At 38.8% G+C, this 27665-nt stretch overlaps 1 protein-coding gene across 2 annotated transcripts in view; it reads right to left on the bottom strand.

The window, feature by feature from the left end:
- Nucleotides 1-11324, bottom strand: part of LOC311079295 (adenylate cyclase type 4) — a 30467-nt gene extending 19143 nt beyond the window's left edge. Inside the window, exons 1-6 of one of the 2 annotated variants that reach the window (XM_084108564.1) lie at nt 11240-11324; nt 5122-5269; nt 3897-4369; nt 2732-2929; nt 1652-1813; nt 1321-1470 (exon numbers count right to left, since the gene is read on the bottom strand). In XM_084108564.1, coding sequence (XP_083964690.1) covers nt 1321-1470; nt 1652-1813; nt 2732-2929; nt 3897-4343 — 957 coding nt within the window. In that variant the 5' untranslated portion in view covers nt 4344-4369; nt 5122-5269; nt 11240-11324. Of the gene's footprint in view, nt 1-1320; nt 1471-1651; nt 1814-2731; nt 2930-3896; nt 4370-5121; nt 5275-11239 lie in introns of both variants that reach the window. The other variant, XM_084108565.1, reaches the window with a different exon arrangement.
- Nucleotides 11325-27665: the final 16341 nt, after the last annotated feature.

Genomic DNA, 27665 nt, shown 5'->3' with positions numbered 1-27665 from the left:
AAAGACATGGGTTTGCAGACAGGGGAACCGTACCGTGGAAGATTACACATATGGGATTACCCAGAGGGAACATGTGGGACATCTAGCCCAGCACAGGGACTGACCAACTGGGCATGCAACTCAAGTACTGGGCCTGGCATCTGACTGCCGAAGGATGCTTGGAGGAAACTCCATACTGGGTTTGCCGAGTAGGGAACTCACCTGGAGAGTAAGGAAGTGGTTGTATCCCTCCTTAGAGCGAGACACAGAGCCAGTCTTCCCGCATATTACCAAACACATGGGAAGAAACCGACTCAACCTGAAAAATGTAGAATCTCGCGAAGGTGTTAGGCGGAGGAGGCAACACTCCAAGTGGACCAAGGCTCACCAAGGGGCAGTGTTTGCATGTTCACCACCTGATTCCCGATAAGGAGTAGTGGGAACTTTGGGCACATATCCGGGATCTCAGCGTTATGTGAGGGTCAGCCGGTCCAAATTCCAGACACGTTTTTCTGACCAAAAATGCCTACAGGACCCCCAGCCTCTGGATGGATGTGAGCGCAGTCAGGAGAAACAGGATCTTAAGCTTGACTGACTGTAGGGGCTCAAAGGGCTCTCTCTGTAGGGCTTCAAGTTGAACAGAGAGGTAACAAGAGGGGATGAGGCGTGGCCGAGGAGGATTTAGTCTCCTCTCAGGAACCTGAAATCAGGGCATGCTTTCCCAAAGGCTTACCGTCTACTGCAATGGGCAACATACACTTATAAGGTTGAGGGAGACCTCTCCTGCAGGAAGGAAAACCCAGAGCTGATTGGGCCAACTGGGAAACTACCCAACAGGAAGAACACCAATCCATTTTCCCGGGAGTGTGAGCTGTCATGAGAGCGCGTCGGCTGCATGATTGAGCTCGCCCAGAATGTAAATGGCACGGAGCGACCTGAGCCGCTGCTGACTCCAGAGGAGGAGATGGCGAGCCATTCTGGAGGCATCTGTTGTGACAAAAATGTGCCTGGACACTTGTTCTAAGGGCACTCCGGCCTGTAGAGAGGCAAGGCGTAAGCCACGGGCGGCAGATCGGTGCGATGGTCACCTGATGTGTCTCAGGACTCGGCCGTGTAGCCAGTGCTCAATCAGAGCACCGTGACCACGGCTGCGGATGCCATATGATGATAAAATGAATAACAAAATACAAATACAAAACTTAATAATAAAAATTAAATAAAAAAAATCATTTGAAAATAATAAAAACAACTATCATTCCTATTATTATTATGAGTGCATAGCAACTTCACGTGAGCAGAGTATTTCACATCACTTAGGTACACATATATGGGATTCTGTACCTGATCACGTTTCTGTTTGGCCTGTGTGGAGCGGTTTTTGCTGAAATCTTCTCGTTTCTTGCTGGACTTCCTGTGAGCGTGCTCAGTGTGCCAAAGGTGAAACATGCCAACACAGTTGACGCACACAAACAGCACTGCGTTCGCCACCAACTGAGACACACAGAAAGAGGTTTTGAATATGTGTGGTGACAGGCAAATCAGCCGGTGGCCTTTGCTGAACAGGTTTTGCATATAACATTTCCTCTGACCAGCCATGAAGCGTTCAGGTGTTTGTACAGCAGTGCGTTTGAGTGTGTGTGTGTGTGTGTGTGTGTGTGTATGTGTGTGTTACCTGCACGGCGAGGTCACGTGTCTGCGGACTGGTGACGGACACATATGTACTGATGATGACGATGTGACAAACACTCACTCCGATGCCGAAGCTCAGAGCCCATGAGAGCCTGAGAGGAAGAACTGTATAAACTGACAGTGACAGAAAGAGGAAGAACGCGACCTGAAGATGAAAAACAGCAGGTGAAAATCAGTATTTCTCAAATATACAGAACGGTTATTGTTAAAAACTAAAACCATAAAGTTGCATTTTTGTTACTTGAAATTAAATAAACGTTAACTTAAATAAATATATAAAAAGCAAACTTATTTTATTTCAGCTAGTTGTCAAGGCAATATTTAATTTTTTTTACTTTTTATTTTATTCTCTGAAAATAACAAAAAACAACATAATATTAAAATGAATTTAAAATATGAATAACATTTTCATAAACATTAACTAAAATTAAAATGAAAACTTAAATGAAAATATATAAATAAAAACTAAATTAAAGGTGCTCTAAGCGATGTCAAGCGTTTTTTAGGCTGAAACATTTTTTGTCACATCCAGCAAACATCTCCTCACTATCCGCTAGCATCTCCTCACTATCCGCTAGCATCTCCTCACTATCCGCTAGCATCTCCTCACTATCCGCTAGCATCTCCTCACTATCCGCTAGCTGCCTGTCCCCTGAACACACTGTAAAGACACGCAGTCTCTGTAGACAGCCCAGGCTCCACAAACGACAACAAAAACAAACTGGCCCAGCCTGGACCACGAAACATAACAAACAGTGTTCCAACCAATCACCGACAAGAATGATTTTGGGGTGAGGGTGGGGGGTTAGTGCACGTGCACATGAAGGGGGGTGTGGGGGGTGGAGGAGAGAGAAGCATGAAGAGGGAAGTTAGCTAGAGGAGAGATGTCCTAGAAATATATATATATTATTAAATAATTATATATGACAAAATATGACAGACTTATTTTTAAAATGAAAATGATTTGCATAAAGCATATTTCTGGCTTAAAAAAGACAAAATAGTGTGCGAGTGTCCTGTTAATGTTTTGTTAACTAAAACACACAATAAGAGATCTTCTGACCTGGTCCCAGGCGGAGACGACGCCTCCGGTGAAGACGAACACGAAGGCGACGATGAGGAGCAGAGACCAGATGAAGAGCGCGAGTGGCGTCTCTCCCCGCCGAAGCACCGGCAAACACGGCAGACACGCCAGAAGAGCCACACAGACACACACCACCACACACACCACTGCGAACGCCGCCACGTGAACGCCGAGGCTCTGCGGGAGGAGAGAAACCTTCAGTGAGAAACACGGCTGGAAATACTGTCTGGAATACACTGCTGCTCCTATGTATATCTAATGAGTGATTATAATCAAGGTATTCATCAATATTTTTCCTTCTAAATGAACTGAATGACTTCTCTAGGCTTATGAGATTGTACTTTGTTATAGAAGTTACCAGTGTGATTACTGAAATGTTCTTTTCATGTCTGAGAGGTGACTGAGGGTCTGGCCCAACGCCAGGAATACAGTAACAGTGCTTGCTCATTTAGCCCGGCTTCCAGAGATGACATATGGTCTTGTTTTGTTAAAGTCTTTACTTTACTGTTAGATTAAAAGAGTCCTCTCCTTGAGAGAAAGAACACATTATCTTGATCTTAGGCCTCAGTGAAGGGTATAACTGCTGTGATCTTTGTAACTGTAAGCGGGGTTACGGCCTACGGACTCCTTGTGAGTCTTGAAGCTGACTTCTGACTCCGGGTCTTAATTAAAGGTGCTGTGTGTAACTTTTGTTTTGGTCTGTGTGACTCCGCCCACTGCCAGTTCAGCCAATAGTATTTAGACACTCCGGGTTGCCAGTTGGCAGGAAACACAGCGTATCGCAGCCATGGAAACGAGCAAACACACTGGGTCAGAGAGTGCAGATTCCACACAAGTCTCGATATCCATCTAAAAATCTCTATGAACGAGAGCATATTAAAACGCAGCTAAATCTACTCATTAACTTGCAGTCTGTAAGTCTCCTCGGCTTTAATTGTCAATTGCGCTTGTTGCTGTTGCGTGTCCTTAAACTGGCGACCCGCGTGAGCGTCGAGTCTGAGGAGGCGGGGAAACAACGATCTCTGATATTTTGAATTTCGACTGCAGTACTGATTTCGACCACTAGCTGTCATTCTTACAGACAGCACCTTTAATCGGATCTGGTCCTGGGGTCTGTAACTGTAGATCCCCTGACAGCTCTTACCCTGCCGGTGGACGGGATGATGACGATGATGGTCACGCAGAAGAGAACCGTCAGGAACAGTCCCGACACCATTAGCGGCGTCTCCTCCAGACAGTGCAGGAACGGCATCACACACCCGCAGCTCTGGCGGGATTCCCGCGCTTCGTCGTTTGCGGGAGCCACGAGGAACCGGCTTTGGGAGCTTTGAGAACCCTCAACGGTGCCATTGGAAGTCCTGGAAGTCTCAGATACGGTCGCCAAACTAAATCTCCTGTCAACGACGTCGGGTTCGGTCCATTCTGGGGCGTTTCGAGAGGAAGAAGTGCTTGTGTTGAGTGCATTTGTGGAGCTGTCCTCATTGGGACCGCGACCCCCTCCGAGGCACGACTTGCGAGGTTTCAGGGCTTCGGGGACGTTCTCCAGCTTGGCGACTCCCAGTTCGATGTAAGCCTTCGTGTTGTCCAGCATTACGGTTGGGGATTTATTTACGTACACTGTAAAAAAAAAAAAAAGGTTAAATTTACGGTAAAAAAATGGCAGCTGTGGTGGCCAGAAATCTACCGTGAAAACATACGGTAGCAACATTTCAGGTTTTAAAGACTTAACTTAAAGTTACAGTAAATAAACATATTTCATTATCTGATATTATGTTAATTTACCGACCTATTGAAGTCACATGATGAATCAAAGCTCATCACACGCTGCTTTTCACAAGAAAGTTAATAGTAATATACAGAAGCTGCACGGAGTCATTCACACAAACACTGAACACCATCATGGTAACACACATGACATTTAAAAAATGCAATAAACAATAATTTAACAACATTAAATGTAACATAAAACCCTAATGTACATAACTGATTAGAAAAAACTATGAAGAAACATAGTAATTTCAACAAAAATACATCAAATGTGAAGTGTCACGCAAGGGAATTGTGGGAATGTCAAATTAGGTTTAAATTATACAATGACTTGTTCTTTTTCCCTTCCAAAAAAAATAAAATTAATGGTATTTTACTGTAAAATTACTTTAAATGTATGGTTAGATCTATCACAGTTATTCACAGTATATACAGTAGTACGGAAACCTTCTGTTAACCAATTAACAGTTTTTCACTGTAGCATTTTTACGGTCTTTTACCGTTAAAATCTCGATCATTCTTTACAAGACGCCAAGAGCCTGATTGATTAGTTCTTCACTGAGCGCACTCAATACATAGACATAAATAATGTCAAAACTTACATCGTCCAAATCAACTGAGGGAAAGTGAGGGTTTGAGAGCAGATGCAGTCGTTTCACAAATGAATGTTCTCAGAGGTTTTCACTTGTCGGTCTTTTGAAGCGAATCCATGTGGGGAAGCTCCGCTCCTGGATCTGTCAGCCATTACATCTGCGCTTGAAGAACACAGGAGAAACACTTCAAATCAATAAAAACATTAGTTAACATGGACTAATAATGAACCGCATTTAGCCATACATCATTTATTAATCTTTGTTAATGTTACTAATACTTCATTAAAATCCTGTTAACATTAGTTAATGCGCCATGAATAACATGAACGAACAACAAACAGCTGTGTTTTTATTAAGTAACGTTAACAAAGATTAACAAATACTGTAACAAATGTATTGCTTGTTCATGTTATTTAATACATTAACTAATAAACCTTATTGTAAAGTGTTTTCGATTCATGTAAAAATAGAAAACCTCTATTATGAGAGAAATGTACAACTTCCCATGTAATTCTATTGTGTTAGGAGTCAATTTGACCCACATATTTAATTAGCAGCACAGACATAGTAATAAAAATTATAAATAGTATCTATCATTATTTGCACTTGTGTAAGTATTTATTGCTATTTGTACTCCCTCTTCATTTTTGTTATGTCTGGTTCTCAAACTGGCTCTTACAATTCTTTTCAGTCTAGCAACAAACACACACACACACACACACACACACACGTCCTTTGACAGATTATGTTTGGCTGTGAAACTGACAAGAAACGGCCAATTCTTACTGGATGATTCAGAAGACGAGTCTTTAATTTTGAGTACATTTGTGTTTGAGAAGCTATAAAGTTTATTTATTTATTTATTGACTCTTTTTTGCTGTGTTTCTAAAGTGTTTTATTTTGTCACTGTTGCATGGAAATCAATTTGACCTCAACACAAAAGTTAGAAAATGTGTACAGCAAATGTAAAAGCCTAGATTAAAAATATATTCCCCTAATTTCAGGAAGAAATAAAGAGTGTAACCAGTGTTTCAGGTGGTCAAATTAAACCTAAGAGTTTAAAATAACTATTTTGTCTTACTCTGAAGTATATTTTAATAATCTAAAGCACATTATTCTGCTATTACGAACCTTTTGTGTAATGGAAGCATGACGAACCTTCATCTGTAAGAGTGTGATGGAGACGTCAGTCAATAAACCGGCTCTGAGTGACGACAGGTTTACAGTGAAACATGTCATTTCACTGCCAAATCAGATCTGAGATAAAGTACACCTGTGCTTCTTCCTATTTATACACTGAATGCTGTAAATGAACATGTAAACAGTAGACAACAGCTCAAACACACACTCACACACACATGCAAATGCTCTCATTTCACTAAAGTTCAATATTCAACCACTAACAGACATCACATCTTATTCTTTAGAAGATAAACACTAACAAACACATATAAGAAAAAAAAGGAAAAAACGAGAACAACTGTGACGTGTGTGTGTTTATAGTGTGTGTTTACCCTGGACAAAACAGACAAAAGCTTCTGATGTCACGGTCAAAGTGAATTTACGTGAACAGGATGAACTGGATACAGCGAATATTTCTTACACACACACACACACACACACACACACACACACACACACACACACACACACACACACACACACACACACACACACACACACACACACACACACACACACACACACACACACACACACACACACACACACACACCTGTGGAACCAAATGTCTGTTGCCTAAGCAGAAACACCCAATCACACACACACACACACACACACACGCACACACACGATGGCATCACTGTTTTCTCCAGAGCGGATATATATATATATACACATAAAACAAACTTTGTTGCATTATTCTCCTGTTATCTCTGTAAAGCTGCTTTGAAACAATCTGTGTTGTAAATAGTGCTATATAAATAAAGGTGACTTGACTTGACACAACACACTCTCTCACACACACACACACACACACACACACACACACACACACACACACACACACACACACACACACACACACACACACACACACACACACACACACTTTCTTCATAAATCAAGGACACATTACAGTTTTTTCACAACTCTTCACAGTTCTCCTAACCAACCTTATCTCGGCAGATATTACAGTAATTGCTGACACACAGTTTTGCAAACTAGGCTGGTTTTATCAAAATACACCCAAAAAAAACACACACCCAAACTGCAAAGTTCTCAGTTGCCTGAACTCATTTAGCTAATTGTGCAGTCTGTTGTCAATGCCTTAAACCATTTCACATGGTAAAACACAATTTGCAGATCTCACTCAGACTTTTCAGCAAAACTCTAAACACATTCTCATTCTCAAATTACTGCACTCTAATGCACACGTCATCCACACTGGTAAACACGTCATTGTTTGAACACAACCACACAAAAGTGATTTAACCTGTTTCAAATGATGCCCAAAGACAAGAAGAAGCACTGATCACATGTTTACTCCTTTGATTTTTGTCCCTTTCAGTATCGTATACTGTAGTACAGTGCATTGTAGGCTGTATACTGTACAATGAACACATTGTATGGCCCTGAACATTGTGCTTTCCATTTGTTAACAGCACTGACTGCTCAATAGATTTTGACTGGTTGCAGGTTCATATCAACAAAGAACAAGAATTACAGTATCACAGAGATGAGGAGAAGTGTGTGAGATGCAGGGTACAGTACTGTAAAAATAGGGGTACAAGGAGGAGGAAGAACACAAAATAAAATTGCAAAGAGCAAAGCAGAGGAGTAATTTCTGATCAATTTTGAGCTACTATGATATAACATGTTTTCGTTCATCAAAAGACAATGACGGAGAAATATGAAATTTGTTTTGAGATTAAATGTACTTCTCCCTGAACTGTTTGATGGTCCAGTAAGGTGTCACGGGTAAATCTACAAACAGAATAGCAGTCCGCAGATATCTTTCAAGAACTATGTTTTGAACAATGTGTTTTCTGTTTTTGGTGTATTGTTTTCTGACTGCTTGATAGTGTATATCATTTTGATCACTTTGTTTATGATTTGAGAGCAGTGTTTGATTTTGAACACAGGTAAAACTGTTTTGAGGCGAAAGTTTCACTTTGCAAGAGGAGTCAGAGGTTCTGTGAATAGTGCTTGAAGACGAGGTGTTGTGTTTAACGCTTTCAGAAAAAGGAGCAAGGTTTCAGAAATTGTGTTTTAGCAATTGAGAAAAACTGTAAAATAGTTCAGATTGTAGAAAGGTCTTCAGATTGTTCACATGCACAGTAATATTTGCAGATACACACACACACACATGCTGTTGAAACATATTTTTCACCAAATAAGTCAGTGCAACATACGCACATCAGATATATTTACACCGGACTGAACACAAATATGCTCACAAAAAACAGTGAACTGAAAAGACTGAAGTGTTAACAGTGAAGCGTTGAGGTGTCTGGTCAGGTGACGCGTGTATCGGCCAATCAGATCACGGAGTGTCATTTTGAATGCCAGTGTTTTGAAATGGCAAACATGTCAGATTGTGTGTGTTACGCAGAGAACCGTGTTCAGTGTGTTTATAAAGTGCCATTTTGAATTGCAAAATGTGTGTAAAGCAGAAAATGTGTTTAGACTTTTGGAGACGTGAGAAGAGGTTTTGCTCTGTGTGTGTGTGTGTGTGTCAGTTTACACAACTGTGCTGTGCGTGTCAGTTTAGTGTGTTAGCAATTGAAAAAAACTGTAATTTCACATTCAAAATGCACTAAAACTATCAAATCACTTCATACATGTCTCAAATCAACACATTCTTCCCTAACACTAGCAAAGGTTGACAGCCTTTTTTTTCTTCAGAAAATACAAGAACTTGTACTGTACACACACCATCCACCGATACAGGAATGCTAATCTACTCGGTCTTCTGCATTTGGCATTTTAGATTCGAAATATCTTTCATTACAATATTACTGTAGAAATGTAGCAAACTGCTTCAGTTTTGTATTATGTTATTGTCTTGAACTTAAGTTTGACCGTTTTGAGAACGGTGTGTAAGCATGTGCAAACTGGCCTGTAGACACACAAGGACACAAACTGGCCTGTAGACACACAAGGACACAAACTGGCCTGTAGACACACAAGGGCGGCTGTTGTGTCGAAGTGAGAAAAGAATTAATGTAATTTGAAAGATGTCGTCATTGAATGCATTTTGTGCCAAAGCAAAGCTAAATGATCCACGGTTTATCCCACATATACCGAGCGCACTGGGTGAAGAGCTGTGAAAAAGTGACATAAGTATTGAGAAATTAAAAAACTGTAAAAAACTGTAAAAAATTTGTCAAAAGTGGCAGTAAAGACATTTATAATGTTACAAAATATTCTATTTCAAATAAATGCTGTTCTTTTAAACTTTCTCTTCAACAAAGAATCCTGAAAAATAAAGTGTATCACGGTTTCAACACACATATGAACTGTTTTCAACACTGATAATAATCATAAATGTTTCTTCATCATCAAATCATCATATTAGAGTGATTTCTGAAGGATCATGTGACACTGAAGACTGGAGTAATGATGCTGAAAATTCAGCTTTGATCACAGGAATAAATTACACTTTACTGTATATTCACATAGAGAACAGCAGATTTACACTGGAGTAATATTTCACAGTTTTTAGTTTTCACCCCAAACCTTCGAACAGTACTGTGTTTATAAAAGCATAAATCGCAACACATTTTCTTAGATTTATGCTGGAAACATGAAAAATTGTAAGACAAACAAACTTAATTCAAGACGTATTCTCTGAACACAAGTCTCAATATCTTACACAATCTGCATCTTAAGTATTTCTCCACAAAAACGCTGTTAAAGAAAGCTGTTATTATATCAGTTCTCCAGAGCTTCAGTGTGAGTGACTGGGAGTGACTGGGAGTGAGTGACTCTATCTCTCTGATCTGGGATCAGACTCTCCTCTTGACGCTCTTTTGACAGACTGAGTCACAAACATCACAGATCCCTTCACAATACAGCATGAGTCAACGACTAACAAAAGAGCTGGTGTGTGTGTGTGATTCCTCCAGAATGAGATCTTACACACACACACACACACATCAGAGGAAAGATCCCGAAACCCTGAACCCACATGACATTCACAAGCATGAAAGAAAAGAAAGAAAACAAAACCAGGTGAACAGAGGAAATAAAGTATTACCTCTGAACGCTTCACATGAAACCCTCTTCTCTGTGTCGTTCTCTTTGTCTGTTGCATTAGTTTGCATATCTGGGCTTTTCATATGACACTGTTTTCCATAAACTCGTCCCTAATTTTCCCTGTAACTCACTCATTATCGCTTCATCCCAGAGCATTGTGCACATGTTTACAGTTATTGCTTTATTTGGCATCTATAAACAACGTAAAGTGCATCGAATATTAATAAAAAAGCGTTACTTTAATAGAATGTTCGTTCAAAGTGATCTGGACTTCAATGACACGTCACTGCTTGATTTAGAACGTTCAGAGAACATTCAAATGTAACGTTTCCATGATGTTTGAAGAATGATACAATGTTCCCATTACCAAGAATAAACGTTTAAAAAAATATATTAACACATGGAAGTTTTGAACATAACTTGAGCCAGACGTTCTGAGAACATGTTTTTGTCATGTGGGGAGCATGTGTTTAATCTGATGTAAATATGATTGGCAGCTGTTCTAAAGAAATGATAATTGATTTGAAGTGTCAGGTGGGGTTTAACAGAAGAACATGACAGAGCAAAATAAAGCATCCTCATCCTCCATGTTTTCATGTGAGAGAACTGGGCAACACTATTTCACAGCTTCTTTGTTACATAATAATATCAGTATGTATAATTACACGCAGCGAACGCTAATCCTACAGTGAGTACATGTTGCTAATTAATAATACTCAGTACTTAAATAATTACACTGTACCAGTGACACCGTAAAATAAAGTGTAACCCATACCTGAATATATAAAGTCTGATACATTACTCGGTTTTCATGTGACTGTCTTGTTCTCAACACATCAAACAAGCTTTTAAATACATGTATAAAACACCCTTTTAAGCCCATAAACCCGGATTAAAGCGACCGTACCTCCGCGCTGAGCTCTCCGCGATGCTTCTCTCCGGCACTCGACTTCTCCAAATACTTGCGGTTCCATTTTTTGTTCTTCTGAACTGGACGAACCGGTTCGACAGCATGACTGCCGGTCCAGAGCCGAACCCAAAGCTCATAACTCAACACTGCTGGCTTCATCAGTACACATATTTATCTTCATTTATTAAGGAGTATATAGGCTGCTGCCCAGTAATTACAGTAATTTTAACAGTTATTTTGCTGGTCAAGTCAAGGTTATTTACTTGTCATACAAATGTTAAAGACAATTTGTACATTGAAATGCATTTGGTTGAGGCTCAGGCATTCAACAGTAGTGCGATACAATTCAATACAAAAGTAGATAATTACAGCAAAGTATATAAATATGCAAAACAAACATATGTTTGCTTTGTATATTAAAATGTAATAATAATAAAATGTATGTTACGTGCAGTGTGTTTTGAAGTGCAAACAGTTCTCTGTAAAGGAAAGGTATGCAGTGCAGAACAAGATGATTTTGACACTGAGATTAAAGCTTGTTTTGAAAACATCACAATAAATTAACATTATCATTGCAAAACCTTAATTATATTGTAATGAGTACAACATATAAGTAATAATGATGATAATAACAGCCCAAAGATTCATTATGATGAATCCACCCAGAAATCAACACTCCCATGTTGTTCCAAAACTGTATGACTTTCTTTCTTCTGTGGAGCATAAATGAAGATATTTTGAAAAATGTTCATGACTGAACAGATTCCCATTTATTGTTCATTGTATGGACAACAAAATACAATGGTAGTGAATGGGAACCAAAAATGTTTGGTTACCAAGATTATTCACAATATCTTCTGGTTTTTGTCCACAGAAGCAGGAAAGTCATACAGATTTGGAATGTCATTAGTATATGATGACAGAATTCATATTTTGGGGTGAACTATCACTTTGATGACGCTAGATGCACTGTTGTTGAAGTGTGTGATATTTGGTTGATTTCTTTGCGTCTGCATTTGATATTTATCTGTACATCTTCTGTCCTGAACTCTGATATAACCTCATCTGACCGGTGTCGAGTGAAGGACTGAAGGACAAAGCAGGGGAGAAACAAGAAATCACCAGTCATCATTAATGTCTGTAGTATCACTCCCTCTTGTGGTTAATCTATGACATTATATTTCGGCTACACTTTAAAGCCCCCCTGTGGTGAAAATGCAGCTTTTAATGTTGTTTATGGTGTTTTTAATATGCTTTCAGACAAACCATGTGTAAATTCATAAGTCAACACCATTGCTGAGTATTCAATCAGATCAACGTGTGATAGTCAATATGAAGGCTGCATCCTTCGAAGGACGCACCATGTAGGGGAGAGCGGTAACGCGGGGCTAGTTGTCACACCCTTGTTTTAATACTTCCATACACGCTAGCATGATGAAACTTGGTGTATTTACTAGTTGCCATATCAACACTATATAGAGAACAAATTGCGCCAAAATTATTATTATATATTTTTTTTTTTGGAAGATATCCGTAGACATTTATTAAACCATAGCAAAAGTACATTTCTTACTTAAGTAAATTTTTCTTCTTTATTTTTTTTTTAATTTGTTTTTAATTAGACAAATCTGATATTATTGTAATCTCCAATATGTTATTTTACAGTTGAGATAGTTCTTTAATGCTTTGCTAACTAGCAGAAGACACTAGCAGGGTTTAAATCCCAGTTGCTCAGGCGGGGCATGTTGTCACACTGAGTTACAATGAGCCCCTATTAGAACTATGCTATTATTGTCACGGGCGTGCAACAAGATGAACCCAAGCGCAGACAGTACACAATACAAACGGGATTTATTGATATAAAACAGAAAACAAAACCCACGAGGGGGCAAAACAACACAGGTAACGAGTGACTAGACTGACAAGGCTTAACTATATAAAGACAATAAACTTCACTAACAAAAACTCTAGACAAGGTATTCACAGCAACAAGCATAGATACACATTTGACGATGAACCGACAAAGGACAGCAAACACAAGGGGATTAAATAGGGACAAACTAATGAGGGAACAGGTGATAATTAGGAGGAGATAATTACTAAATGAGGGTAACAAGGAGGGCGGGGCTGGGAAACGAGACAACACAAGCACATGGCCAAACTAATGACCAAGCGCTTGTACACAAAACATGGGTCTGTCATGATCCTGCCACAAGACTAGAGAACTACTAAAACACAAGGCAGAATCATGACAATTATATTCTATACTTTTATTAATTCTATTGGGAAAACATGAGAAATAAAGACTGAGAAGAATAAAGACTGAGAGTCAATGTTCAGAAATTACTAATTATTAATAGGTTTTGAACTATGTTGTATAGCTTGTATAGCTTGTTGTATAGTTTTCCTGTGTTCGTAGTCAAAACTCAAAAATTAGTTTAAAATTGAATTATTAAAAAATCCCATTATTTTATATGAAAAAGTTAATAATTGTATTTTATTGAGAAAATATTTTAGTTTGTCTTGTATGTTTGTTTGATTTGATCAGATAGCATTTTAATCTGTCATATGGTCATGTTACAATGTACCCCACCTATGGGGCATGTTGTCACATTTCACTTCCATTCTTTCGGGGTATATCAAGAAAAAAGTGTATACTGTATTAATAAAACAAAACCACATAATTGTACTAGACGTGTGAAATTAATGTGGGAAAAAATAATACTCTGAACCCTAAGTAGATTTACACAAACTGCCTCGCTCTCTCCAAGCCTTCGTAGGATTTCCTAATTGCGCAATCAGGTGTTCCTGATCACCGCTCCTGGCGCCAAGCAACGGTGCGAGAGGACAGCTGCCATCCTGATCATTCATTTGATATAACTGAGTAAACAGCTATGGAGCCAGAATTGGCTATTGTTATTTTTATGTTTTATATTTTACTGGAGGACATGGTGAGGATGCTTCAGCCCTGGCGCTGCCGGATCATGTATTTTCGGCTTAGCCAAGACCATGGCCAGATAAATTAAGCTGGTTTGCTGCGTCCCAATACAGAGTCTGCATCCTGAATTGGCAGATTACACTTTAAACTGTTCAAGTATTGGGTGTTTACTTGCGTAAATAATGTAATGATATATGAAAAGAAAAGAAAACTTACATAGGCCTCCCTCTCTCTCTCTCTATATATGCTAAAAAGGCAGAGGATCTGTTCAGAAGATCCAATAAAATGTAAACGTAAACGTAGATCAACTGAGGCAAGCAGGCTTTGGGAAAAATAGAGAAATTAAACAAGGATCAATATCGGCGTGGTGTTTTTGAGATGAGGAGAGCTTCGAGACAAACTTGGTCTTGACATTGACTCTGCTCTTGCATGTGTTTTAGTAGACATGTAAGCAAATATATATTATTTATTGTACACATACAGTTATATCCCAGCTAGCAAAAAGTTGTCTATTAGACATTGCATAGACGTAAATCTTCAACATCTAATTACGGTCCACTGAAGGTTGAAAATTAAAATTGAAAAGACGTCAAATTTGTCCGACTTTTCAACGTTGAAAACAGGTCAATCTTCGACGTTTACTCGATGCCTATTGACAGTTGTCAATTCTCAAGTCCCAATACATTAACATGCCAAATAACATTTTAGATTAACATATGAATGAAACAAAGCTTTAAAGCGAGAATAGCTTTATTATACTTAAACAGCACATTTTAAATAAAATATAGTGCAATAAAACAGATTTCACATTCCAAAAGCACATATTCCAATCAACACAAAACAACTCAGAAAATTTACACTACAATGTTCACACTTTGCGACCCCACACTGCAGGAGGGATTTTGGCCCACTCCTCCACACAGATCTTCTCTAGATCAGTCAGGTTTCTGGGCTGTCGCTGAGAAACACGGAGTTTGAGCTCCCTCCAAAGATTCTCTACTGGGTTTAGGTCTGGAGACTGGCTAGGCCACGCCAGAACCTTGATATGCTTCTTACAGAGCCACTCCTTGGTTATCCTGGCTGTGTGCTTCGGGTCATTGTCATGTTGGAAGACCCAGCCTCGACCCATCTTCAATGCTCTAACTGAGGGAAGGAGGTTGTTCCCCAAAATCTCGCAATACATGGCCCCGGTCATCCTCTCATTAATACAGTGCAGTCGCCCTGTCCCATGTGCAAAAAAACACCCCCAAAGCATGATGCTACCACCCCCATGCTTCACAGTAGGGATGGTGTTCTTGGGATGGTACTCATCATTCTTCTTCCTCCAAACACGTTTAGTGGAATTATGACCAAAAAGTTCTATTTTGGTCTCATCTGACCACATGACTTTCTCCCATGACTTCTCTGGATCATCCAAATGGTCATTGGCAAACTTAAGACGGGCCTTGACATGTGCTGGTTTAAGCAGGGGAACCTTCCGTGCCATGCATGATTTCAAACCATGACGTCTTAGTGTATTACCAACAGTAACCTTGGAAACGGTGGTCCCAGCTCTTTTCAGGTCATTGACCAGCTCCTCCCTGGGCTGATTTCTCACCTTTCTTAGGATCATTGAGACCCCACGAGGTGAGATCTTGCATGGAGCCCCAGTCCGAAGGAGATTGACAGTCATGTTTAGCTTCTTCCATTTTCTAATGATTGCTCCAACAGTGGACCTTTTTTCACCAAGCTGCTTGGCAATTTCCCCGTAGCCCTTTCCAGCCTTGTGGAGGTGTACAATTTTGTCTCTAGTGTCTTTGGACACTAAATTGTACATTTGGTACATATTGTACCTTTAAAATATATTTTTTAGTAGGCCTATTCAAACTTAAAATTAAACCATAGTAATAATCATTGAAATCATGTTGCATCATTTGTATTATGTAAAATTAATATTTTAGAATGTTACAAAGCACATAACATTTTATTATATTTTTTGGATCAAAAGGCATAAATGTATTTACCCATTTTAACTTGAGGAAACATGAACAGAAATAAACCAGCGCAAAACCAAAAATGCATTCCTTTTTGAACCTGCAGTTAGATTTAATTAATTATAAAAATATGAGCTTTGTGTCAAGCTTCAACCCTGCTGTTACAACACATACATGTACTGTAGCTGTTGCTCTGTACTACTGTAATAAAAAGAAATGCATCAGATTGCCTCACATACAGATAGAGTTTTCTGAATGCTTCCATTTTGTATAAAGGATGTGTTACAGTTACAGTAATCAGTACTTCTATTTTTCTACACAGAGACGATGAAATGGAAGAAGCCTGCCATATATTTCAGTTGATTCCCCCCCGCTGGCTAGGGATGCTTGAGAACTGGGTGAGACGTTATGGATTTGTGTTTACTGTTTTGAGAATACGAGGCATTATTTCAAGAAATGTGTTTAAGCAATCGAGAAAAACTGTAATGCAAAAGTGTCATTGCACTCTATTCAGCACAAACAGGGCTACCATAATATGTGAGCAACATGTATGTACATGTTTGTATTTTTGAGAGAATAATGTTTATGCATGGTTATTGAAAAAACGTACTTGGTTACTTACGTAACCTCGGTTCCCTTAGAGATAAGGGAACGAGTACTGCGTTGCAAACGCTGTGGGAAAACTCCTTTTCTCGAGAATATTGAAGCCTTTATTTTAAAACGCATTGCAGCTGCACACCGAGAGCATCATAAATTACTAAAACACTGGTGTTTCTGACGTCACAAACTACCTTATAACCAATCAGATCAACGTGTGATCGTCAACCAGTGGATCTCTAAGCTGAGTGAGTGAGTGGAGGCGGGGCTCATTTGCATATTCATAGAACCGCATATATTAAATGAGGCAAGGGTGTCGAGTTACGTTCAAGCTATTTTAAGGCATGAAGACAATTTTTTTAAAGGAAAAAACTTTTAAATATGTCATTTTGGGTTTAAAATATGAGTTTAAGGGATAAAATTATTGACTACTGGGGGACTTGTATATTTTAAGTGTATATTTTTCCATTCAAGTTTGATGTCACCCTTATTGATGTTCATTAATTAAAAACCCTGAACAATATTTTATCTACTGTAATTGAAACTAGCCTAGTAACGTTTGCTAGAACTTTTAACAGATTGTCGTTGTCCTCCTTGTCATTAACGGTGGCGAGATCAGTGTAATGCTGTCTGCAGAAGGTCTGAGCCTCGGACCAGTTCACTGTCAGAGGCACGAAGACGAAGTTATGAAGCTGTGAGAACGCCACGGGCGTCAGAGCTGAAACACAACAAACATGCAAACATCTTATCTCATGCGTTCTGGACTGGAAAGAGCTGATACGCAAAATTTGGAAGTGAAATACAGTAAAATAATCAATGCATTAACAAGAGTTATTGAAACCTTTAGTATCAGTGGCGTCATGCCCATTCAAAGTGAGGGGGCACGTGCCCCCTCAGATTTTTCCTCCCTGGTAATTTTTTTGTCACAACTTTATTCCTATTATGCTCCATAATATACCAGAGCCTATAACGACTCAAATGTATTCTTCTGGATGTGTAATAAATCGGTCAGCATCAGCCCGCCCCTTTTTCCTAATATGGTGTCTGTGTATATCAAATCTAGAGCGCTACGCGCGTCTTTGCTGTGTATGTTCAAGCAACTCACTCTCGCACGTTGAGCTGGCAATGTTATACAGATGGTCTTGAAGTGGTAAGTGGGCAAAGCAACAAATCGGCATTGAATTAGTTATCGGATGATATTAAAAGGTAGTGGGATTATTTGTGGTTGACCTGGAAATTTTAACTTGATCAAAAAGTTATGGATTTGATATTAGCTGCGAATTCAGAGCATTAACTTAAGTTGTGTCAGTGTAACATTATGGATAGCTAGCCTAGTCTAACCGTAAACTAGCTGGCTAACATTACTGCCATACAAAGCCATAGTAATGTTATCTGATAATAATAATGAGCAGTGTAACTACAGTATTTCAATGATTTACTAAAGTAATGTTACATATTTACGGAAGCGTATTGCATTCACTTGAGGAAAAATAATCTACTCTGTTTTTCTGAATTAACGAGTTAATTATCTCAGAATTACGAGATAATTTTTCATGAAAAAAAGTTTTTGCTCAGTTTTTCTGAATTAACGAGTTAATTATCTCAGAATTACGAGATAATTTTTCATGAATAAAAAGTTTTTGCTCTGTTTTTCTGAATTAATGACTTAATTATCTCAAAATTATGAGATAATTTTTCATACAAAATATTTGCTCTGTTTTTCTGAATTAATGACTTAATTATCTCATAATTCTGAGATAATTAAGTCATTAATTCAGAAAAACAGAGCAAAAACGTTTTATTCATGAAAAATTATCTCGTAATTCTGAGATAATTAACTTGTTAATTCAGAAAAACAGAGTAGATTATTTTCCCTCAAGTGAATGCAATACGCTTCCGTACATATTACATTTGATTTGATTACTTTTTTACATTTCTGTCAAATATTAACCATTTTCAAATAAACGGGGTAGTGTTAACCTTATTCAGCACTGAAATCTGTCAAACTTCTTTCAAAGTCCTTCATCACATATTAATATTAAAATAACTTAATTTCAGAGCACCACAAAGTCAGACCTCAGCACCTTTATGTACATTTAATGTAAGATCGTTCTTAGGTCACATACCAATTTAAAATCATAACATAAAAACTGCAATGGTACTGTTTTTAAAATCATGTGTAGTAGGCCTAAGTGTACAGTAAGTGTGTGTGTAAACATGCTTTAATGAAGTAGACTTCAAAAGCTTTTGAATTTGAGCTTACAGTTCTTTCATCAACCTGTCTTTTACATAAACTTACAAAATAGATACTTTAACTTAGTCCTCAGATAGAGGAGGGTTGCTGCTAGCTCCGTTAAGGTATTTCTGTCCCTCCCAAACTGCATTGAAATGGTATGTTTAGCAGCCAGAATTTAAAAATTTTCAGGGGGAGAAACCCCCTGACCCCTCCTATCATGATCCATATCACCCATCAGAAAACAATTGCAATGTCTCAGATTGTGCCCCCCCAGAATTTTGGCTTGCATGACGCCCCTGTTTAGTATAACAATGCAAACTGAAATATTCATGTGGATATAAGTATTATACACAGTAATAATCAGGGATTCTAGGGATGCACTGATAGGAACATTTTGGCCAATACCGATAACCGATAATTCTTTATATTTGAAAGCCGATAATTGATACATTTGCAGACAAATCAAAATTATATATTTATATTTATGTACTTTTCGAGAGCCTGATTACAAAAACAAAAGTCTCACCATGTCCCAAACAAACTATTATAATGTTTTCATGGTAGTTTTATGAAGCCGATATGACAGACTTGCAGTACTTTACTGTATTTTCCTTTTTTGAAGTGATTCTAATCATATTTCAAGCAATTCAAAACCATCATGTTGAACAGTGCGCATCTGAAGAGTCTCAGCTGAAGGAAATACTACATTATTTATCGGCTTTAATATATCGGCCAAATCTTCTTATTGGACTGACATCGATAACATTAAAAATTAACAAATATCGACCGATACTGATATGGTGATCAGTATATCGAGCATCCCTAGTTGTTTCCTTAAAGAGCTATTTCTACCTGATTTAACTCATAAAAATGAGTTTTATTGGTGTAATATATTTAGATTGATACAGTGAATGTTAAATGCTTGTACTACAGGATAGAAATGGGCAGAAATGTGTAAAGTCTGAGGATTTTTATTTGCATTCGTAACTCTAAATGTAGCCCATTTTAACACGTTCATGCTCTTTTAGACTGTAAAAAGCAATTAAAGAGCTATTTCTACATGATGTAACCCATATAGATGACTTTTGTTGGTATAAATTAATGTATTTTGGTTGATTCTGTGATGTTAAATAATGTTTTTGACTTGAATGAAAGCAGTTGATTTACAGAAGATGAAGCTTTGGAAAGAAACATGAACTCATTGATAATTAATGAATGTTAAGAAGCAGTTTTTCCAAACTCACCTGATAACAGCACAAAGATCACAGCGTTCCTCATGACCAATGATCTGCTCTGGAAGCTTTGACTCCGGGTCAGTTTGATGAGTCTGTCAGTGACACACTCGTGTTTTACATTGAAAATAACATTCAAAGCACGTCAGGATCCCAACCAGATCAAACCCACTGACGTTTGGCTTGTGAATGATGTACAACATTAACATCTTTGCATTATATAATATGACCCTAACCCTAACTTGGTCATTTTATTTTAAATTTGTACACATATAGTATGGAGTCAGTATGATTATTTTGTTTCTGAATGTTCACCAATGCTGCAATGTATATTATATTTTAAAATGTCTTAATTTAATGTGATGGCAAAGCTTGATATAAGATTTCAGTGTAATATGATTATAATTATTTAGCTTCTAGTCATTCTACCCAGACAGCAACATAGTGTCGGCCAGTGTTGGGGGAAACTCATTACATGTAACTTGAGTAATAAGTAATAAGATTACTTTTTCAAGTAACTAGTAAAGTAACGCATTCCTTTTTCAATTTACAACAAAATATCTAAGTTACTTTTTCATATAAGTAATGCTATAGTTACTTTTTCCACATTTATTGACTGACAGCTCTCCTGTCCCCATGTTCAGAGAAATAAAGTGAGGTGTTGCAAAACTTTTATTCTTAGCTATATTAAATGACACAAATATACTTTATGTATTTAATCTCACTTTATTAAGCAATGTCTTTGCTGCTGACCTTCAATGATCTAATTCAGCCATACTAATAAGCAAAAATTACTTTAGATTAGATTTAGGAATAAGAGTGTTGAACGTCCTTCTCTTGTATCGTATTGTTTTTTAATCCAGAACAGCAGAAGCTGAAAGGTTTGTTTGAGCTGCTTCTGTACAGGTGTAAATATGCATTTCAACCCTTCAGTCCGAGGTTTATTCATTTCACTTTTGGTGTGAAAGAGCCTTAACGTTTGGCAAAAATAGAAATGTTTTTGTTGTTATTAAAAAAACAAACAAGAAAGCCCAGCCCAGGTGAGAAAAAGTAACGCAAAAGTAATGTAACACATTCCTTTTCATTAAAAGTAACTAAGTAACACAATTAGTTACTTTTTTTGGGAGTAACACAATACTGTAATGCATTACTTTTAAAAGTAACTTTCCCCAACACTGGTGTCGGCCCAGATTCGGCCCACACATAAATACCACACGGCCTGGATGTGGGCCGGATCTGGGCCGATTCTATGTTGCTGTCTGGGTAATATACTGATTTCGTGCTCAAGAAACATTTCTGATCACTAATGAAAATGCTTCTACTGCTTAATGAATCATAGAAACGCTATACAGTGTTTGTTTTCAGGTTTCAGTGATGAACAGAAAGTTCAAAAGTCATGCTGTTAATCCTCATTCAAACAGACGAGTGTTTGTTTTGCAGAATTTGTTTATCGTGCTTTAGCCTGGGACACAATGTCCGGGACACAAAGTTCAGACTCATTTGTTTCTGAGATCAAACCCTCAAACTTTGGGTTTAATCTATTAATCTTCCTCCAGATTCACGTGGAAACTATGTAAAGTGATTATATAAGATGAATAAAAAAGATGAAAAGATGAAAACAAATGCAGTCAAAATAATAAAAAGGTGACAGTTTCTGATAATGTTACGGTGACGATATTCAGTTTATTTCAGATTTGAAGATTATTTCCATGACAAAACAGGTTTCAGTATTTGTGCTCCTGTGGACTTTAAAAACCAACAACTTTAAAAAACGTATTAGTTTATCTGGCTGATGTGGGCGTTGACAGGTTTGCATGGATTGCCTCAGATCATTTGCGTTTGAATAACGCGCGCTCTCCGTGGGCGTGTTCACATGAACAGATAATGAGCTATAATGAGCTGAAATGAGAACGACTGACATCTCTCTCTTTTCATACAGATTACATAAACTGAGAATATTTTTACTTTATGCCTGTGTGTCTGTATGTCTGTGTGACTGAATATTCATTGAGTTACAGTTCATTTTCAGACGCATTTCAGAATGGACTTCACTAACAGAGAGAAGGCAGAACTCGCATCATGTTTATTTTTCTTTATTTGGCAAAAAGCACAACACTTTGTTTTTATTGTGAGATTACACAAAAAAATAAGACACTTAACAGGATCGAATGATGTTTAACACTTATATGTAAGATCAAAATCAATTTTGAGTCTCTTCAATATTTTGAGTCTCTTTTGTTCTGATAAGAAAAAAAGTGAGCTGATCACGTCGGCGTGAGCGCCGACCCCAGGGGGTTAACCATACCAGGTGCAAATTCCAAGCATGAAGGTGAAACTGACAAGGCTTGCAGATCTCCTATTCTTTTAAGAGAAGTGATAGTGAGGAGGAACAAAGCAAAAGGTCAGAAAATTGTCCGGAACCTCCTCAATGGGCTCGAAGGGAGCCTGGGAAAGGCCTTGAAGGACAATGGCCAAATCTCAAGTCGGTACCCTGGTGCGAGCTGCAGGCCTCAGCCTCAGAGTACCACGGAGGAAACGAGATACCAAAGGGTTTCTAGCCAAAGACATTCCACCCAAAGGAATGTGGTAAGCACCTATGGCCGCCACGTAGACCTTTAAAGTGGATGGAGATACACCTGCAGTGAACCGCTCCTGCAGGAACTCCAGCACTGTACCAACTGGGCCAGCTGACGGTCACTACAACAAGAAGTTAAAACTCTCCACTTCAGGGCATAAAGTTTCCTCGTGGAGGGAGCTCTGGGGTGTAGAATGGTCTCTACAACGTCACTTGCCCGCCTGGTGATTTATGTAGGCGTAGAGGTCTGTGAGGAAAGGCAGGTAAACAAATAAAATAACATACAATATTACATATAGACCACATAAAACATCACAATATACAGTGGGGAGAACAAGTATTTGATACACTGCTGATTTTGCAGGTTTTCCCACTTACAAAGCATGTAGAGGTCTGTAATTTGTATTGTATCTGTGAGTGACGGAATCTAAAACAAAAATTCAGAAAATCACATTGTATGATTTTTAAGTAATTAATTTGCATTTTATTGCATGACATAAGTATTTGATACATCAGAAAAGCAGAACTTAATATTTGGTACAGAAACCTTTGTTTGCAATTACAGAGATCATACGTTTCCTGTAGTTCTTGACCAGGTTTGCACACACTGCAGGGATTTTGGCCCACTCCTCCATACAGACCTTCTCCAGATCCTTCAGGTTTCGGGGCTGTCGCTGGGCAATACGGACTTTCAGCTCCCTCCAAAGATTTTCTATTGGGTTCAGGTCTGGAGACTGGCTAGGCCACGCCAGGACCCTGAGATTCTTCTTATGGAGCCACTCCTTAGTTGCCCTGGCTGTGTGGTTCGGGTCGTTGTCATGCTGGAAGACCCAGCCACGACCCATCTTCAATGCTCTTACTGAGGGAAGGAGGTTGTTGGCCAAGATCTCGCGATACATGGCCCCATCCATCCTCTCCTCAGTACGGTGCAGTCGTCCTGTCCCCTTTGCAGAAAAGCATCCCCAAAGAATGATGTTTCCACCTCCATGCTTCACGGTTGGGATGGTGTTCTTGGGGTTGTACTCATCCTTCTTCTTCCTCCAAACACGGCGAGTGGAGTTTAGACCAAAAAGCTCTATTTTTGTCTCATCAGACTACATGACCTTCTCCCATTCCTCCTCTGGATCATCCAGATGGTCATTGGCAAACTTCAGACGGGCCTGGACATGCGCTGGCTTGAGCAGGGGGACCTTGTGTGCGCTGCAGGATTTTAATCCATGACGGCGTTGTGTGTTACTAATGGTTTTCTTTGAGACTGTGGTCCCAGCTCTCTTCAGGTCATTGACCAGGTCCTGCCGTGTAGTTCTGGGCTGATCCCTCACCTTCCTCATGATCATTGATACCCCACGAGGTGAGATCTTGCATGGTGACCCAGACCGAGGGAGATTGACCGTCATCTTGAACTTCTTCCATTTTCTAATAATTGCGCCAACAGTTGTTGCCTTCTCACCAAGCTGCTTGCCTATTGTCCTGTAGCCCATCCCAGCCTTGTGTAGATCTACAGTTTTATCCCTGATGTCCTTACACAGCTCTCTGTCTTGGCCATTGTGGAGAGGTTGGAGTCTGTTTGATTGAGTGTGTGGTTGAGTGTGTGGACAGATGTCTTTTATACAGGTAACGAGTTCAAACAGGTGCAGTTAATACAGGTAATGAGTGGAGAACAGGAGGGCTTCTTAAAGAAAAACTAACAGGTCTGTGAGAGCCGAAATTCTTACTGGTTGGTAGGTGATCAAATACTTATGTCATGCAATAAAATGCAAATGAATTACTTAAAAATCATACAATGTGATTTTCTGGATTTTTGTTTTAGATTCCGTCACTCACAGTTGAAGAGTACCTATGATAAAAATTACAGACCTCTACATGCTTTGTAAGTGGGAAAACCTGCAAAATCGGCAGTGTATCAAATACTTGTTCTCCCCACTGTATATGCCCAGGAATGTAATGAAATCAGTATATAAAAACAAAGAATTTACAACACAGTCATTAGTGGTTGCAGATTTGTTCTGATAGTAGCCAGTGCTTAAGCTTGGTTTTAAAAACTGTGAAGCTATCAATGCTTCGGATGTTTATGAGTAAGGAATTCCATATCCCCACTACTCTAACCAAAAAAAGCTGTTTGACCAAATGCTGTTCTTCTATACTGCGGTACCAAGTCTACCCTAGCAGATGCTCTAGTCCCACCGGCACTTCCGTTATGGGCCAGGCATCCAGGGGGAGCAAGATTATGGGTCATTTTATACATCAGGCATACATCAGTGTAAAATACAAAATTATTCAAATTTATTTAACTATTTCAAAATGGTACAATGATGATAGTCCCTTGTTTTTTTGTCTAGTACTTTTATAATTTGTTTATGGAGGGAGTACACAGGCTTAAGTGTAGTCGCACCTGCCAGTGACCAAGTTGTTATACAATACGACAAGTGAGGGAGAATCAAAGTATGTACAAAAAGTAGTGCAGATGATTGAGAAATAAATATTTTATTACAAATATTTAAATATTTAATATTTAATATTATAATAATATTTTATTACAAATATTTAAATATTCTAAATATTTGATTACAACACTATACACATTATATTATATTATATTCTACACACAACTGATGATCCGACGGGAGCTGCTCGCATCTCAGTCTTTCCTGCTGGATGAAGGACCATCACCTTCAACTAAACCTTGCTAAGACAGACCACTGTCTCAGTGTGGTCTCAGCCAACCCAACACTTCAGCACAACTTCTCCATTCAGCTGGGTTCGTCATCCATAACTCCATCCAGGACAGCCAGGAATCTTGGAGTTGTGATTGATGATCAGCTAAGCTTCACAGACCATATTACTACAACGGCCCGGTCCTGCAGATTTGCTTTATACAACATCAGGAAGATCAGACCCTTCCTGTCAGAGCAGGCCACACAGCTCCTGGTCACAGCTCTTGTTCTATCCAGACTGGACTATTGTAATGCTCTCTTAGAGGGTCTTCTGGCATGTACTATCAAGCCTTTGCAACTGATCCAGAATGCAGCAGCGAGGGTGGTCTTCAACGAGCTGAAGAAAGCCCACATCACACCTCTCTTCATCAGCTTGCACTGGCTGCCAATAGCATCAAATTCAAGGCACTGATGTTTGCCTACAAGACAACCTCGCTAGTTCAGACTTATGTGCCCTCCAGATGTTCTGCAAGTGAATGATGCCTCGTGGTGCCATCCCTAAAGGCATGAAATCACTCTCACGGACCTTTTCCTGGACTGTTCCCGGCTGGAGGAATGACCTGCCTATGTCAATTTCGTCAGCACCTGACCAATGAATACTATCACTTACTTTTTCCATTCTGTACTATTCTATTTGTTTTGTTTTTCTGATAAAAAAAAACTTGCGATGTTTTAACTGTGCTAGACTAACTGAGACTTGTTAAAGCACTTGTATGTTGCCCTCTTGCTGGTCTGATGCTTCTATTGTTCTCCTCATTTGTAAGTTGCTTTGGATAAAAGCGTCTGCTAAATGATTAGATGTAAATGACATGGAAGGATGGATATGTAGAAGTATGATTTGTCTTAAAGTTAACATTTAGAATTTTAGTTGCATGACTGACTTGTTCAGAACTCGCAAATCCAAAATGGGACGCAACCCCCCCCATCCTTCTTTGGAACGATGAAATACCGACTGTAAAACCCGGTGTCCCTGTTGGAGGGAGGTACTTATTCCATGGCCCCTTTCTTCAACAGTGTTTTCACTTCTTGTTCCATCACCAGAACCTGCTCGGGGCCACCACGGTGGACAGGACCCCCATAAACCACTTTCCCGCTGCCTTCTTGTAAATAATGTCGGTCCTCAGATCAGTCTTACCCCTTGAAGGCTGCGGCTGAGAGCACGGGATGTGTGTTTTGCAGAATTTGTTTATCGTGCTTCAGTCTGGTACACAAAGTTCAGACTCATTTGTTTCTGGGATCAAACCAAAACTTTTGGTTTAATCTATTAATCTTCCTCCAGATTTACATAGAAACTCTGTAAAGTGATTATATATATATATATATATATATATATATATATATACACAGTTGTGGCCAGAATTATTGGCACCCCTGGTAAATATGATCAAAAATTGCTGTAAAAAATAAATCTGCATTGTAATTTTAATCTTTCATTCAAGAATTTTGCAAAAATCTAACCTTTCATTGAAGTAAAATAATTTAAAGTGTGGGGGGATCACATTTTCTCCAATAAAATATCTATGAAGTATATTCCCATTAATATTTACCTTTTTTTTAGCAAACCAGGGTGACTAGGAACATTAAACTTGTATAGCTATGACTTCTTGTTTCACAGGAGTTTAAATATGAGGAAACACAAAGGCCAAATTCCCTTAATCATCCGTCACAATGAGTAAAACCAAAGTCAATTTAAGTGACCTTCATTTATACAGCAATATGGATTGTTTCAAAGCAGCTTTACAGAGATAATAACAGATTATTTAGGCTTTACAGCAGCTCTAGGATAAAGTTATTGTCCAGCTAAAGTTAGTTTTGATTGATTGATTCACTTCCGTTGCGAAGATCATTAGTTATTAACTTAGGGGCCGCTAACACAACACCGTTCTAACAGCAAAATCCTTAACGTGCTCCGGCCGCCCATCCGCACAAAACAGTGCCTGGTGTCTCGAGAACACCAAAGAATATAGTTCTGATGAGCAGCAAAAGATTGTTGAGCTTCACGACCCGGGTTCGTTTGATTTTGGTTCATTCACACTGTCAATGATTTTCCGGAATCAGAGAGTGCGTTCACACACAACCCGTAAAAATCCCGTAAAGACACGTGACATCGACGTGACATGTAATGTCTCAGCAGCGTCTTATCACAGATTCTACTTTG

The sequence above is a fragment of the Abramis brama genome (assembly GCF_963993115.1).
Source record: "Abramis brama genome assembly, chromosome: 3".
NCBI classification, from domain to species: Eukaryota; Metazoa; Chordata; class Actinopteri; order Cypriniformes; family Leuciscidae; genus Abramis; species Abramis brama.
Note: the sequence above shows the minus strand (reverse complement) of the source record. Positions and strands in the feature narration are given on the sequence as shown.